The 13,155-nt window shown below is 42.4% G+C and overlaps 1 protein-coding gene across 1 annotated transcript; it reads left to right on the top strand.

Annotated features, from left to right (window-relative positions):
• The first annotated feature begins 7,795 nt into the window (after positions 1–7,795).
• On the top strand, positions 7,796–12,964 carry pglyrp6 (peptidoglycan recognition protein 6). Its single transcript, XM_048187615.1, has 5 exons — positions 7,796–8,142; positions 9,000–9,809; positions 11,355–11,565; positions 12,420–12,714; positions 12,855–12,964. The coding sequence occupies exons 1-5, from the start codon at positions 8,079–8,081 to the stop codon at positions 12,867–12,869; spliced, it is 1,395 nt and encodes a 464-aa protein (XP_048043572.1). The 5' UTR covers positions 7,796–8,078; the 3' UTR covers positions 12,870–12,964.
• Positions 12,965–13,155: the final 191 nt, after the last annotated feature.

The following is a 13,155-nucleotide window of genomic DNA, read 5'->3' as shown; positions in this document are numbered from 1 at the left end:
CGAGACGGCACATTCCCTGCACACTTGCACGTACCTCCTGACATCAGCTGCCATGTTGGGCCACCAGAAGCGCTGTTTTAACAACGAGAGGGTTTCATTGACCCCTGGGTGGCCAGTGCCCAGTGACGTGTGTGATGGGTGAATGAGGGGAGTGCGCCGTGTCCGGGTGATGTACTGCAAACCTTGGGGACAACCCGGCGGGGTGTTGGTGGAGGCATTGGACTCGGGCAGTGTTTCTTCGGACCAGACGATGGGGTTAACAAATAATTTCTCAGGGAGTATGGGCTCTGGGTCGTCGGTACTTTCGTCAGGTCCATGAATACAGGAAAGAGCATCAGCTTTTACGTTCTTAGATCCAGGTCGGTAGGAGATTGTTAAGTTAAACCTGGTGAAGAAGAGAGCCCATCTCGCTTGGCCTGGATTCAACCTTTTGGCGTCCCATAGATACTCCAGGTTTTTATGGTCCATAAGAACCACAAAGGGGTGTTGAGCTCCTTCGAGCCAATGCCTCCACTCCTCCAGGGCGAGCTTGATGGCAAGAAGCTCCCTGTTACCGATGTCATAATTGACCTCCGCCGGGTTGAGTTTGCGGGAGAAGGCGGCGCATGGATGGAGTCTACTGGGGTTCCCCTCCTGCTGGGAAAGGACCGCTCCCACTCCTGTGGTAGAGGTGTCTACCTCAACGACGAAGGGAGTATCGGGATCAGGATGGACCAGGAGGGGAGCGGAGGTGAACACTTTCTTGAGGGTGTCGAAGGCTTGGGTGGCGGCTGGGGTCCAGGACAGAGACTTGGGCATGCTGCGTAACAGGTCCGTGAGGGGGGTGGTGATGATACTGTAACCTTGGATGAATCTTCGATAGAAAACTCTTTTTGCAGTTCTTTCACAGAAGTGGGAATGGGCCAGTCTTTGATTGTGGAGACCTTCCCCTCGTCCATGTGGATGCCACTGTGCTCAATGTTATACCCCAGGAACTGCACTGAGGGCTGATGGAAGATGCATTTCTCGGCTTTGAGGAACAGGTTGAAAGCCCTCAGGCATTGTAGGACCTCCGCAATGTGGCGGCGATGGTCGGCCAAGCTCCGGGAGTAGATCAGAATGTCGTCGATGTAGACCAGAACTGATTTGTGCAGGAACTCCCGGAGCACCTCATGCATGAAATCCTGAAATACGGAGGGGGCGTTGACGAGTCCATACGCCATCACAAGATACTCGTAGTGGCCGGTAGGGGTCACAAAAGCTGTCTTCCAGTCGTCCCCCTCACGTATTCGGATGAGGTTATATGCGCTGCAGAGGTCCAGCTTAGTGAACACAGTGGCACCGCGGAGGTGTTCCAGCTCTGATGGGACGAGAGGAAGTGGGTATCTGAATTTGATTGTGATCTTGTTTAAATCTCTGTAATCTATGCACGGCCGCAAGCCTCTCTCCTTCTTCACCACAAAAAGAAGCAGCAGGGGAAGTAGACAGACGTATGTAGCCGTGAGATAGAGCTTCGGTGATGTAGTCCTCCATGGCCTTCTCCTCCGGGAGGGAAAGGGAATAGATTTTCCCTCTGGGCACTGGCTCACCGGGAATGAGGTCTAGTCCCATGGCCGGTGGGGAGGCAGCGAGGAGGCCTTCTTAGGACAGAAGACATCGCTAAAGTGGGAGTAACATGCAGGGATGTCTGTTGAGTGATTTTCGAGTGGGCTTTCCACAGACAGACTTGGACTTCTTCGGAACGTAGGAGACTTGGAACAGGAAACTCAGGAAAACAGTCATTAAAACATTGGTTACCCCACTTCAGGATCTCTCCTGTCCTTCAGGAGATGATGGGGTTATGCTGCTCTAGCCAGGGGCGCCCTAAGATCACGTCAGCCGTTGAATCCTCCAGAACCAGCAGGTGGATTTCTTCCATGTGAAGAATGCCGACTTTAAGTTTAATGGGGCCGAAACTATGGCACACTTGGCGTAGGGGTCTTCCTGTTACCGAGTGGATTTGGTAGATTTTCGGCGTGGCTGTTGTTTTGAGCTGAAGCTGGTGGCAGAGGGCTCCGGAGATTAAATTCCCGGCTGACCCAGAGTCGAGGAGAGCATTAACTGGAAGACAGAAGTCGGCAGCAGTAAGGTTTACAACAATGGTGAGCGATTTCATCTTATTCAACGTAGGCATGATAACACTCACCATGGGTCGCACTTCCAGGTTTGGTGCTTTATGATACGAACAAGGATAGAGTTGTTTCTGCGGATGCCTCTTCATATGGGCTTGGAGCTGTTCTTCTTCAAAAGCAAGAAGACAACATTTGGAAACCCATGGCACATGCTTCAAAGGCTCTCAGTAATACAGAGCAGCGATACGCACAAATAGAGAAGGAGGCAATAGCCTCCACGTGGGCCTGTGAGAGGTTTGCTGAGTTTCTTATTGGGAAAAGTTTGTGTTATCTAGAGCTCCCATAAACAGTGCAGCAGAAAAGCTTTCTAAAGAAGACATCAATCTGTATGCAGACTCCATCATGGCAAGTCTACCAGCTACAGAAAAATGGTTCAGATCCAAGAACACCACGACAAAGATTTCATACTTCAGCATCTAAAGAAATACTGTGTGGAAGAATGGCCAAATAAATTCTCCATTGACAAAGCTCTCAAGCATTACTTGTCATTCTCAGGAGAACTTTCTGTGCCAAATGGACTATTATTGAATAGGATCAGGATTGTCATTCCAAAGTCACTCCGAGCCGAGATACTGAAAAAACTGCATGAGGGACATCTTGGCAGAACAAAGTGCAGGGCAGAGCTAAACAGCCAGTTTGGTGGCCAGGTCTCAGTAAAGAGCTAACAAAAATGACTGAGAATTATGACACGTGCACATGAGAGAACAAATCTCAGAAAAACAATGCTGCCTACTGATTTTCTGACAAGGCTGTGGTCCACAGTAGGAGCATATCTGTTTCAAAAAGACAACAAGCTGTACTTGGTCATTGTAACCTACTTTTCTAGGTTCTCTGAGGTTGTTAAACTGATGTCAATGACTTCGGAAGCTGTAGTTGAACACTTCAAATCCATCTTTGCATCATGGAATTCCAGAGATGGTGCGCTTGGACAATAGGCCACAGTTTGCTTCAAAGCATTTCCATGTGTTTGCACAGGACTGGGGTTTCAACCATGTGACGTTGAGTCCTCATTTTCAATAGAGCAACAGCAAGGTGGAGTGAGCTGTGAGGACAATCAAGAACCTCCTCAATAAGTCAAGTGATCCCTACCTTGTGCTTATGGCATACAGAACAGCCCCTCTTGCCAATGTTACAGTCCTGCCAAGCTCCTCATGGGAAGGAAAATAAGGACACTAGTTCCTGTGATCCCGTCTCAGCTCAGTCCAAAGTGTGCAGATTTGGAAAAGCTGAAATAGAAAGAACTGACATACAGACATAAACAGAAACTACATATCGACCGCAGACACAAAGCACATGACATGACGCATTTGCAACCAGGTGAACATGTATGGGTCAAAGATCGTACCTAGAGAGAGACAGCCAAAGGTGGATTGAGGAGAAAGCGGTTTTACCTCTCACCAACTCCATACGCTCCTTTTGTCATTTGTCATCGTTTGTTGAGGGTGAGTTAATGGGTTCATAACTGTTAGAAATGTGAGCATGACCCTTGAGCAGTATCTTGATTTGGTGCAGAGGTGCTTTGGCTAACCTTATATGGTTGGTGGGGTGGATGACAATGCCAACGCCATCACGTCACATCATCCCCAGCCCATTACAGCTCTCCTGGTACCAACAATCTCTGCTCTAGTATATGAGTCCTTTCGAGAATCTTACACAGCATACCCCAGTTCTTGAGTCCAGTCCAGAGCCTGTTCAATCCTCCAAGCTCAGTCAAAGGTGCATTTTCACCTCAGGCCAAAGAAGAAGGCTGAGGAAGAAGAAACAGTCCTCAGCCCCTGAGCAGACTCCAGTGTCGGTTCCAGCCCTTGAGCACAGTCCCGTGTCTGCTCCATCCCCTGAGCACAGTTCAGTGTTGACTCCAGCCCCTGAGTCCGCTCCAGTGTTGGCTTCAGCCCCTGAGTCTGCTCCAGTGTTCAGCCAGGAGTCTGCTCCAGAGTTCTTCCAGGAGCCCGCTAAGATCTCCGAACTCAGCCAGGAGCCCACTCAGCCAGGAGCCTATTCAATTCCCTGCACTTAGTCAGGAACTAGCACTAGCCCCAAAGCTCAGCCCAGTGCCCACTCTAGTCATAGAACTCAGCACAGTACCTGCAATAACCCCAGAGTCCATGATCTCCTGTGCTACTAACCATGACACCACCATGGCCCTCTGAGCTACCTACACTGCCATAGTCCCCTGAGCTACCTTCACCATTATAGCTCCCTGAGCTTCCAGCACCTCCTTGATTCCCTTGGTTGCCAGTGCTGTCCTGGAGGTTTTTTGACCTGCCTGTACCTCCCTCTTCATTTTGAAATATAAATTAGGTCCATGAGTTCCTGTCAATGGGCCATACATGGAGGGCCCACAACTCGGTTGGGGGTGCCAAATCATTCCCTTTGCCTGGGAAAGGAGGTCCTTTATGAAAGTAAAACAGTAGCAAAACCCACGAGGTTGCTGATTTGAATGTGAGAACTTGTCGTATTAATATTTGTATTTGTAAATTGAAATTTACACTCACAGCCCTGATGTGAAAAGCTGAATGTTTTGATTTGCACACACAGACAACAATCAAAACACCCGTGTTATGAAGTTGTAGTTGCAGATTAATAAGTTACAAATGTGTAAAATGGCATTCACATAAACAAAATGACAGACACAAATGTGTGTGACATATTTTCTTTTGCACTTTACTTCAGTTTTGCTGTACAGCTTCAAGTCGCCGCTTCCAACCCAGGGGGGTGAAGGCGTTTTATTGGTCGATGCCTGACCAATGAACAACGCCATCCAGTGCGACTTGGCATGCGGTAATAAATATTTGCATATGTATGAAACAATATTTTAATTAAAATATCATTAGTTTTAACAGGTTTTTTTATATTACAGTAAAAAAGTAGTAAAGTCATTTAATTGGAGACCATTTGCCTATATGAAAGTTCCAGTAAGTCCATTTACTAAACATTTTAAATATATAAGCCTGTAGCCTACATAACATCATCTTGTTCTGTCATATAGGCTACAATAAAATAACAGCACAATTTACTTGCATCAAACAACTCAGTAGGCTATGTATTATTATTAATTATTTTTCTTTTTGTTGATCCATTTCATTTATTGCCAAACTCTAAGATGTGAATTATATTATTGAAATAAACACATTTAGCATTGTCAGGCTTTTATTTGTGTTTAATGGATAAAACAACGGAGCTGTGATCTCAGGTTTATGGCTGCTGTAAATTTCAGTTTACAAATATAAATATTAATACGACAAGTTCTCACATTCAAATCAGCAACCTCTCGGGTTTTGCTACTGATTTACCTTCATAGTCCTTCCTCAGGGGAATTAGCCATGGAGCTGCTGCTTGCAGCTGCATCAACTCGTGGAACAATGGCTGGTTCTGCCAGAGAGGGGCCACCAGAAGGACTGTGCATCTGTCCTTCCTGATCAGTGTGACTGGGGGAAAGGCGTAAAGGGGAAGGCTGGGCCATATGTCGGCAAGTGGGTCCCTGTCCTTTGAGAAGAATATTGGGCAATAAGAGTTGTCTTCTGAGGGGAAGAAGTCGATCTCTGCCTTCCCAAAGATACTCCAAATCCTTTGAACTGTCTGGGGATGGAGCTTTCATTCACCTGTGGACACACTATCCTGGGACAGCATGTCTGTGCCCTGGTTCAGTCTGCCCAGCACATGCACTGCTCTCAGCGAGCACAGGTTGTACTGTGCCCATAAGAGGAGGCATCTCACTAGTTTGTACAGAGGCCTCGATCTCCACCTTGGTGGTTTATGTAGGACACCACAGCCATGTTGTCTGAATGGACCAAAACATAGTGCCCTATCAGGTCTGGTAGGAAGGTTTTGAGGGCCAGAAAAACTGCCAGCATTTCCAGTCAGCTGATACCTAGCCGCTTGTCTGCGCTCGACCAGGAGCTGGAAGTCGGTCTGCCCTTGCACAAAGGTCCCCAACCCGTGTTGGAAGCATTTGTTGAGACAACCTTCCTCCTGGAGACCATCCCCATGTCCACGCCGGTCTGGTACTGACTGGGGTTCTTCCAAGGGGCCAGGGCTATGATGCAGCCGTGGTCTACCTTGAAGCAAAGGCAATCTGAGCGCCAAGCGTGGGCTGGAAATGGGCTGGAACTGGGTTTCAGCCAGTACTGCAGGGGCCGCATGTGTAGCAGGCCCAGCAGAATTACATGGCGTTCCAATTCCACTAAACTGGCCATGGCTCTGCCGATAGCCTGAGCGGTGGTCTATGTGGCACACAGGGCCAGATCTGTAGTGCTATGCAGGTCCCTGATTGCGTCTGGGTCTGATATGTCCATATACTGGAAGACTTTGGCCTGAAAAACCTGGAGGACTGCCATGGTGTGAAGGGCGGAGCCCGCCTGCCCAGCTGAAGTGGTGCAGGGCTTGGATGAGTGAGCGACTTTTTCCTCTACATGTCCAACATAACTGAACATGGAACACTAAAATATATTTCCCTTTACCGAAATAACACTTAATGCCTACAGATCTACTGCCCTGTTAGTTATGTCAACAAAAGTGATTGATGTAGTTTTTTTACATAAATTAATTAAGTAGACTTCAGTTTAAAATATATTTGGCTGATTGAATATAATGAAATTAAGTGGTTACAAAAGGTTCCACAAAAGGTTCTTTAGTGGTAAAAGAATTATTAAAATGTTTTGGATCATGTATCAAACTGCCAAAGTCACGTGAACTATTGAAATTTCGAAACACTTATGATGTAACGAAGCCTCGTTTACTGAAATCACATGACTTTGATGCTCCAAACCACTGATTCAAAACAAAAGATTCGTAAAGCTTCAAAGCAGTGTTTTGAAATCGGCCATCACTAGATATTGTTGAAAAGTCGTTATTTTGTTTTTTTAATAATATATAGGCACTTTATAATATAAAGGCTGAACCACTGTAGTCACATGAACTGTTTTAAACATGTTTTAGTAGCTTTCTGGGCATCTGAAAGTGTCAATTATCTTGCTGGCAATAGAGGCCTCACTTAGCCATCAGATTTCATCAAAAATATCTTAATTTGTGTTCTGAAGATGAACAAAGGTCTTATGGGTGTAGAACGACGTAAGGGTGAGTAATAAATGACATAATTTTCATTTTTGGGTGAACTAACCCTTTAACCAATTTATTAGACCACCACCCATTGTAAGGTTTGTGCCACAGGTGTCATAAACTAACAGTATTGGTGATTACTAAAATAATTTTTTATGTTTCTGTAATGGTTAATCCACACCAGTGTGTGTAAGCTCTTTAGTCACAGTATAGTGTTTCTAATGCTAAAATATAATTATTATTGGGACTAAATATATTCAAAGATAGATCGCACAAAAGTTTAATCAAAAGCAAGCCTTTGGAAACTACTAGAAACTATTTGGAAGTCAGTAACAACTGTGGAAAAGTACATAAAACCCCCAGCAAGAAAACAAGCTGTTATCAAGGCCAAGGGAGGACATACAAAATAAAAATAAAATATATATAATTTTTTGGTTATTACATTTAAATAAAGACTATTAAGTTGTTTCAATTTGTTATTTGCTTAATAAATTACAATTAATTTTTAGTTTTAAACAAGTTTTTGACAGATGGTCTAATATTTTTTATGCACTGTATATATACAAATACCTTTTGGAATCTTTATTTTTTACAATAGTGCATAATACACCTTGTTTGTTATGTCCATTAAGAAATAAATATTCTTGACATCTTTCTTTCTTTATCATGGGTTTTGGCCAGTTTACCTGTGGCATACTGAAAGCAGCTGTCACTTTCTCAAGCCTTAATCGACCTTTATTTTGGAAAGCAGTTAATCAGTACATACTTACATAAGCATTAGCATGTATTTATAATGCGTATGAGGTGCAGGTAGACACACATCCATTTTACCTGAACAGAGAATCTTCAGTGCTCATAAGTTCTGTCCTCATGGCTTGGAACTTGGGTTTGCTTGTTTCCTTGCTTGTGGTGTTTTCCAGTGGCTTCACTGAAGGTAAGTCATATATTCAATCTTCTAGTCATTTTACTGAATAATTACTGGTCATTTACTCTTCCAAACAGAAGACGTTATTTCATCGTGAACCAAACATTGAAGAATGTCTCCATTTTGAAGAGTTTCTTTTTTTTTTATTATTAATAATAGGGCCTAAAATTGGTTTAAAAAATAGCACCATAAAAATACAAAGTCATTTATTTGACTCTTGGGTTATGTTCCAAGTCTACTTAAGCTGAACAATTGCTTTGTTTGAGCAACAGAGTGAAATGTTTTTGTTACTTAACATATTGCCCTGCGTCATTGCAGGTTTAATACATTAATTTCAGGTATGTCAGTTTCACAATACTCATGTCAAAAAGAGTCGTTTTTAAGGTAACACTTTACAATAACATCCCATTCGTTAACATTAGTTAATGCATTAGCTAGCATGAACTAACAATGAGCAATATATTTCTTGTTAGTAATGTTGTTAATGTTAATAAAAATACAGTACTTCATTGTTTGTTCTTGTTACTTCAAATTAAGTAATGTTAACTGATACAACTTGATTTAAAAAATGTATTTTGAAATTAGCATTATCTAAGATTAACAAATGCTGTGGAAGTTTTGTCCATTGTTTGTTCATGTTTGTTAGTGTATTTAACAAATGAAAACTTATTGTAAAGTGTTACAGATTTTACTCCTTGGTTTCTGTAAATGTTTGGGGTATTTCTTTTTGGATTGGGGAGGATGTTTTGTAGTCTGAAAGTCACAGCTCACAGTATTTTTTTGATCTTTGATTCCTCATGATAGGACTCCTTTAATAGCTGTTGTTGAATATTGTTGCTATTTTAAATTTCCATGTTTTCATTTAGCCACCACCACAAGACGCATGGATGACTTCATCAGTGCTGTGGAGAGAACTGAAGCTGAGAATCCAGGGCTTCAGATGCTCGATGTGGTCAAAGGTTTACGTAAGGCTGCTGGCTTTGAAACCAACCTCATCAAGCATCACCTCGGGGACCTCAGTGATGCACACGACCTTGTGACAGATCCATCAGTCATTTCATACTTAAGCAAGGTCATTAAGCACAGCATATCACAGTTGGGTGAGGAGGAAGGTGTAGTTCTGACTTTAGATGGTTCAAATGTGGCGTTGGCCCCAATGCTCCTCGGACTTGAGGCTGGGCTGCAGTCGACCATCCAAAGCCTGTACCCTTTAACCTTGACCGAGAACCTGGTTGCCTCTTTTGTCCATCATGCCCACAATGAGCAATCCAGCATTCCTCTGGGCACTAAAGGTTTCTGGGATAGCATTAAATCCCCAAAAGTGTACACTCTCTCTGGTTTGCCCTCCTTGGCAACAGACGCCCTAATAACCGGAGGTATTGACGGGCTCATTCTTGGGTCAGAAGTTGCCACGTCAGACCTTCGTGAGCTTTCACTGAGTGACCTTCTGAAGAGTTACTACAGCCACCAACTTAACGCCGCAGGGTTGGATGCAGCGCCCCGTCTGATTAGTCAAAATCGAAGGATGAACTTTAAAAAGCTTGTCAGCTTCTCTTTGCTGAAAAACCAAGTGGTTCAGGCTCTAACAGTTCGTCGTAACTTAAATGAGTCTGAGAGGAAGAGGCTGGATGATGTTGTGAATGAGGGATTTGAGGAATTTGTCCATGTATATGCCGGTAATTAAACCATTTATTTATTTATTACTGACGTAAACGATTTTATAGTTATACAAATTAAAGGATTAGTTCACTTTCAAATGAAAATCACCCCAAGCTTTACTCACCCTCAAGCCATCCTAGGTGTATATGACTTTCTTCTTTCTGATGAACACAATCTGAGAAATATTAATAAATATCCTGACTCATCCTGACTTTATTATGGCAGTGAAGTGGGGAGTATGAGCTGAAGAAAGTGCTTCCGTCTACATCTATCCATCACAAACATACTCCACACGGCTCCGGGGGGTTAATAAAGGCCTTCTGAAGCGAATCAATGCATTTGTGTAAAAAAAAAAAAAAAAAAAAAAAAAAAAATACATATTTAATAGTGATTAAAGGTGTAACATGTAGAATTTGCTGTCCGCTAGAGGTCACTAGAGGTCTATTCAAAACAAAGGCGTAGCTTGATGACGGCAAGTTTGAACGTGGAATCTTCCGTCCGTCTTCAGTCATCCGTCCTCCTTCATTTGTCTGCCATCTGTCCATTCTCCATTCCAAGCAAAAGAGCTATAAAAAAAAAATTTCAGCTAAGTCATACTGCAATGTGCATACAGAGATTGACTCACCTGTTATCTCCTCACTCAGATCCGTGCTTAAATAAAGTCCTGTTTGCTATACTTACCTGTCTGCTTCCTTCCGATGCCTGACATTAACGTTACTGTAGTATGAAGCAGAACAGGATCGAGTGTTGTGGGAGCTGAATGAGGCCGCTGGAACAACTGCGCAACACACGCCTCACGAGCAGCAGAACTTTTATTATGTTTTAGATACATTTGAGTGTGAAATTCTATTTAAACAATAAGACTAAACGTGTTGAGCTATATAACAATAATTAGTTTTCTGTCTATAAATATATCAAAACAGTTGTTCCCTTGTCTATTAAAACATGTAAATATTAAAGTGTCTTTGGTGTTTCCATGGTTTTTACAAAATAAAACCGGAAACCGAGGGTAACGCGGGTATGACGCAAATGACAGGCGACTCCTCACACGTCCCGGAGCCTTGGTTAAAATTGCAATTTTACTGCAAAATTCTAACATATTGCACCTTTAAGTAAAATATCTAGCTTCCGCCAGTTCGCCTTCTGTATTTAACGTACGAAGAAAGTGTAAACTGGCATCGCGTCAGTTAAAATTTTTCCATAAGTTGAACAGGTAAGACGTAGGACGTAACGCAAGCGCTTTGAACTGCAAGAGTTTTACACTTTCTTCATACATCAACTACAGAAGGTGGTCTGGCGGAAAATAGATATTTTACTTCATAACTTGTTAAGTATGGAGATTTTTTTTATACACAAACGCATCGATTCACTTCAGAAGGCCTTTATTAACCCCCAGGAGCCGTGTGGAGTACGTTAATGATGGATGGATGTAGATTTTATTGTTAAATTAAAAGTATTTTTAATAATGTAATTTATGCACTACCAAGTAAACCACTTTATAAATAAATTTGCTATAAAACAGAAATTTTGTGTTCTCACATTGCTGTTTTCCCCCTCCCAAGTCTGTCCCAAAATCATTACGAGGTCTCAATGGGGTGCTGCAGCTTTCATCGGTTCTCCCTCCTATCTGTCTCTCCCTGTGCCGTACCTTTTCATCCACCACACATATCAACCCTCCAAGCCTTGCACCACCTTTGAGCAATGTGCCAGTGACATGCGGTCCATGCAGCGCTACCACCAGCAAACCAATGGATGGTCTGACATTGGATACAGGTTAGGAAAGTCCCAATGAGTATAAAAATAATTTCAGATAACATTTAATACCATAAAACCTTGGAAATGCTTTTCATGTGCTGTACAGACTGATTTCAATTTTATTTCTTATAGTTATTATTGTTCAAAGGTTACAGCTCACCCAAAAATGAAAATTCTGTCATTTATTACTCATCCTCATGTCGTTCCACATCCGTAAGACCTTAATTCGTCTTCAGAACACAAATGAAGATATTTTTAATAAAATCTGAGAGCTTTCTGTCCTTCCATAGAGATCCAACGCAACTACCACTTTCAAGGTCCAGAAGGGTAGTAAAGACATCATTAAAGTACTCCATGTGACTCCAGTGGTTTAACCTCAGTTTAATAAAGCATGTGAGTGCTTTTTGCAAATTTTATTTACCATGTTATTTACGAAAATAAAGCAATAAATGAAAGCATTACGACACTAGCGTGTTTTGTTCACGCGAGAGCTGACATTGCGTGAACGCTTTGGATAATATTATTTGTAATATTGTAAATGTGTAAAAAGTAAAGTAATGTGGTAAATTATGTTTTTTTTCTTGTGCAAAGCACTCGCGTTGCTTCATAAAATTGAGGTTAAACCATTGGAGTCACAGAGAGTACTTTAATGATGCCTTTCCTACCTTTCTAGACCATGAATGTGGTAGTTGCGTTGGATCTCTATGGAGGGACAGAAACCCCTCGGATTTCATTAAACATATCTTCATGTGTGTTCTGAAGATGAACAAAAGTCTTACAAAAAAGTCTTACAGATGTGGAACAACACGAGGGTGAATAAGTAATGACAGAATTTTCAGTTTTGGGTCAGCTAACCCTTTCACCCCCTGAAGTTTTGTTGCAGGCTCTGATGGAAACTTGTACGAAGGCCGCGGCTGGAATTGGGTGGGTGCCCACACTTACGGGTACAACTCCAAAGGCTATGGTGTCTCCTTCATTGGAGATTATACCTCCACCCTACCCACCACGAGTGCGATGAACATGGTGCGGTACGACTTCACAAGCTGTGCTAAAAACGCGGGTCGACTGTCCTCATCTTACTACTTGTATGGACACAGGCAAGCCACTTCCACAGATTGCCCAGGAAATGCCTTCTACCGTCAAATCCAGACATGGGAGCGTTACCAGGTGAAAAGATAAACAAAAGATTTATGGGATTTATTGATCTTATTGGGTTCTGACTGCTCAGAATGTATTGCTGCCCTAACAGTTCAATTATATCTATATCTATTTCTATTATATCAATTATATCTATTTTTGTCCTACAGAGCTATTTGCCTTGATGACTGTGGCATCAACAATGATCAACTAATTGTGTCTCTGGAACAGAGTACATGATGTATTGCTCATAATAAATGCATGATTTCTTTCAAAAACATATCAGTTGTTTTATTTACTTTTTATTAGACATTAATTTACAGTTTAATCAAGTTATTTAAGGCAAATCTGCAAAATCTAATTTGCCTTAAATACTTTTGGTCAAATGCAAAGTGCCTTTACAAAAATATAATGTTTAAGCACATTACTTTGATCAGACACATTACCACCCTGTTTTTACATTGTTAGAAT

This window comes from Megalobrama amblycephala, linkage group LG1, assembly GCF_018812025.1.
Source record: "Megalobrama amblycephala isolate DHTTF-2021 linkage group LG1, ASM1881202v1, whole genome shotgun sequence".
Lineage (NCBI taxonomy): Eukaryota > Metazoa > Chordata > Actinopteri > Cypriniformes > Xenocyprididae > Megalobrama > Megalobrama amblycephala.
Note: the sequence above shows the minus strand (reverse complement) of the source record. Positions and strands in the feature narration are given on the sequence as shown.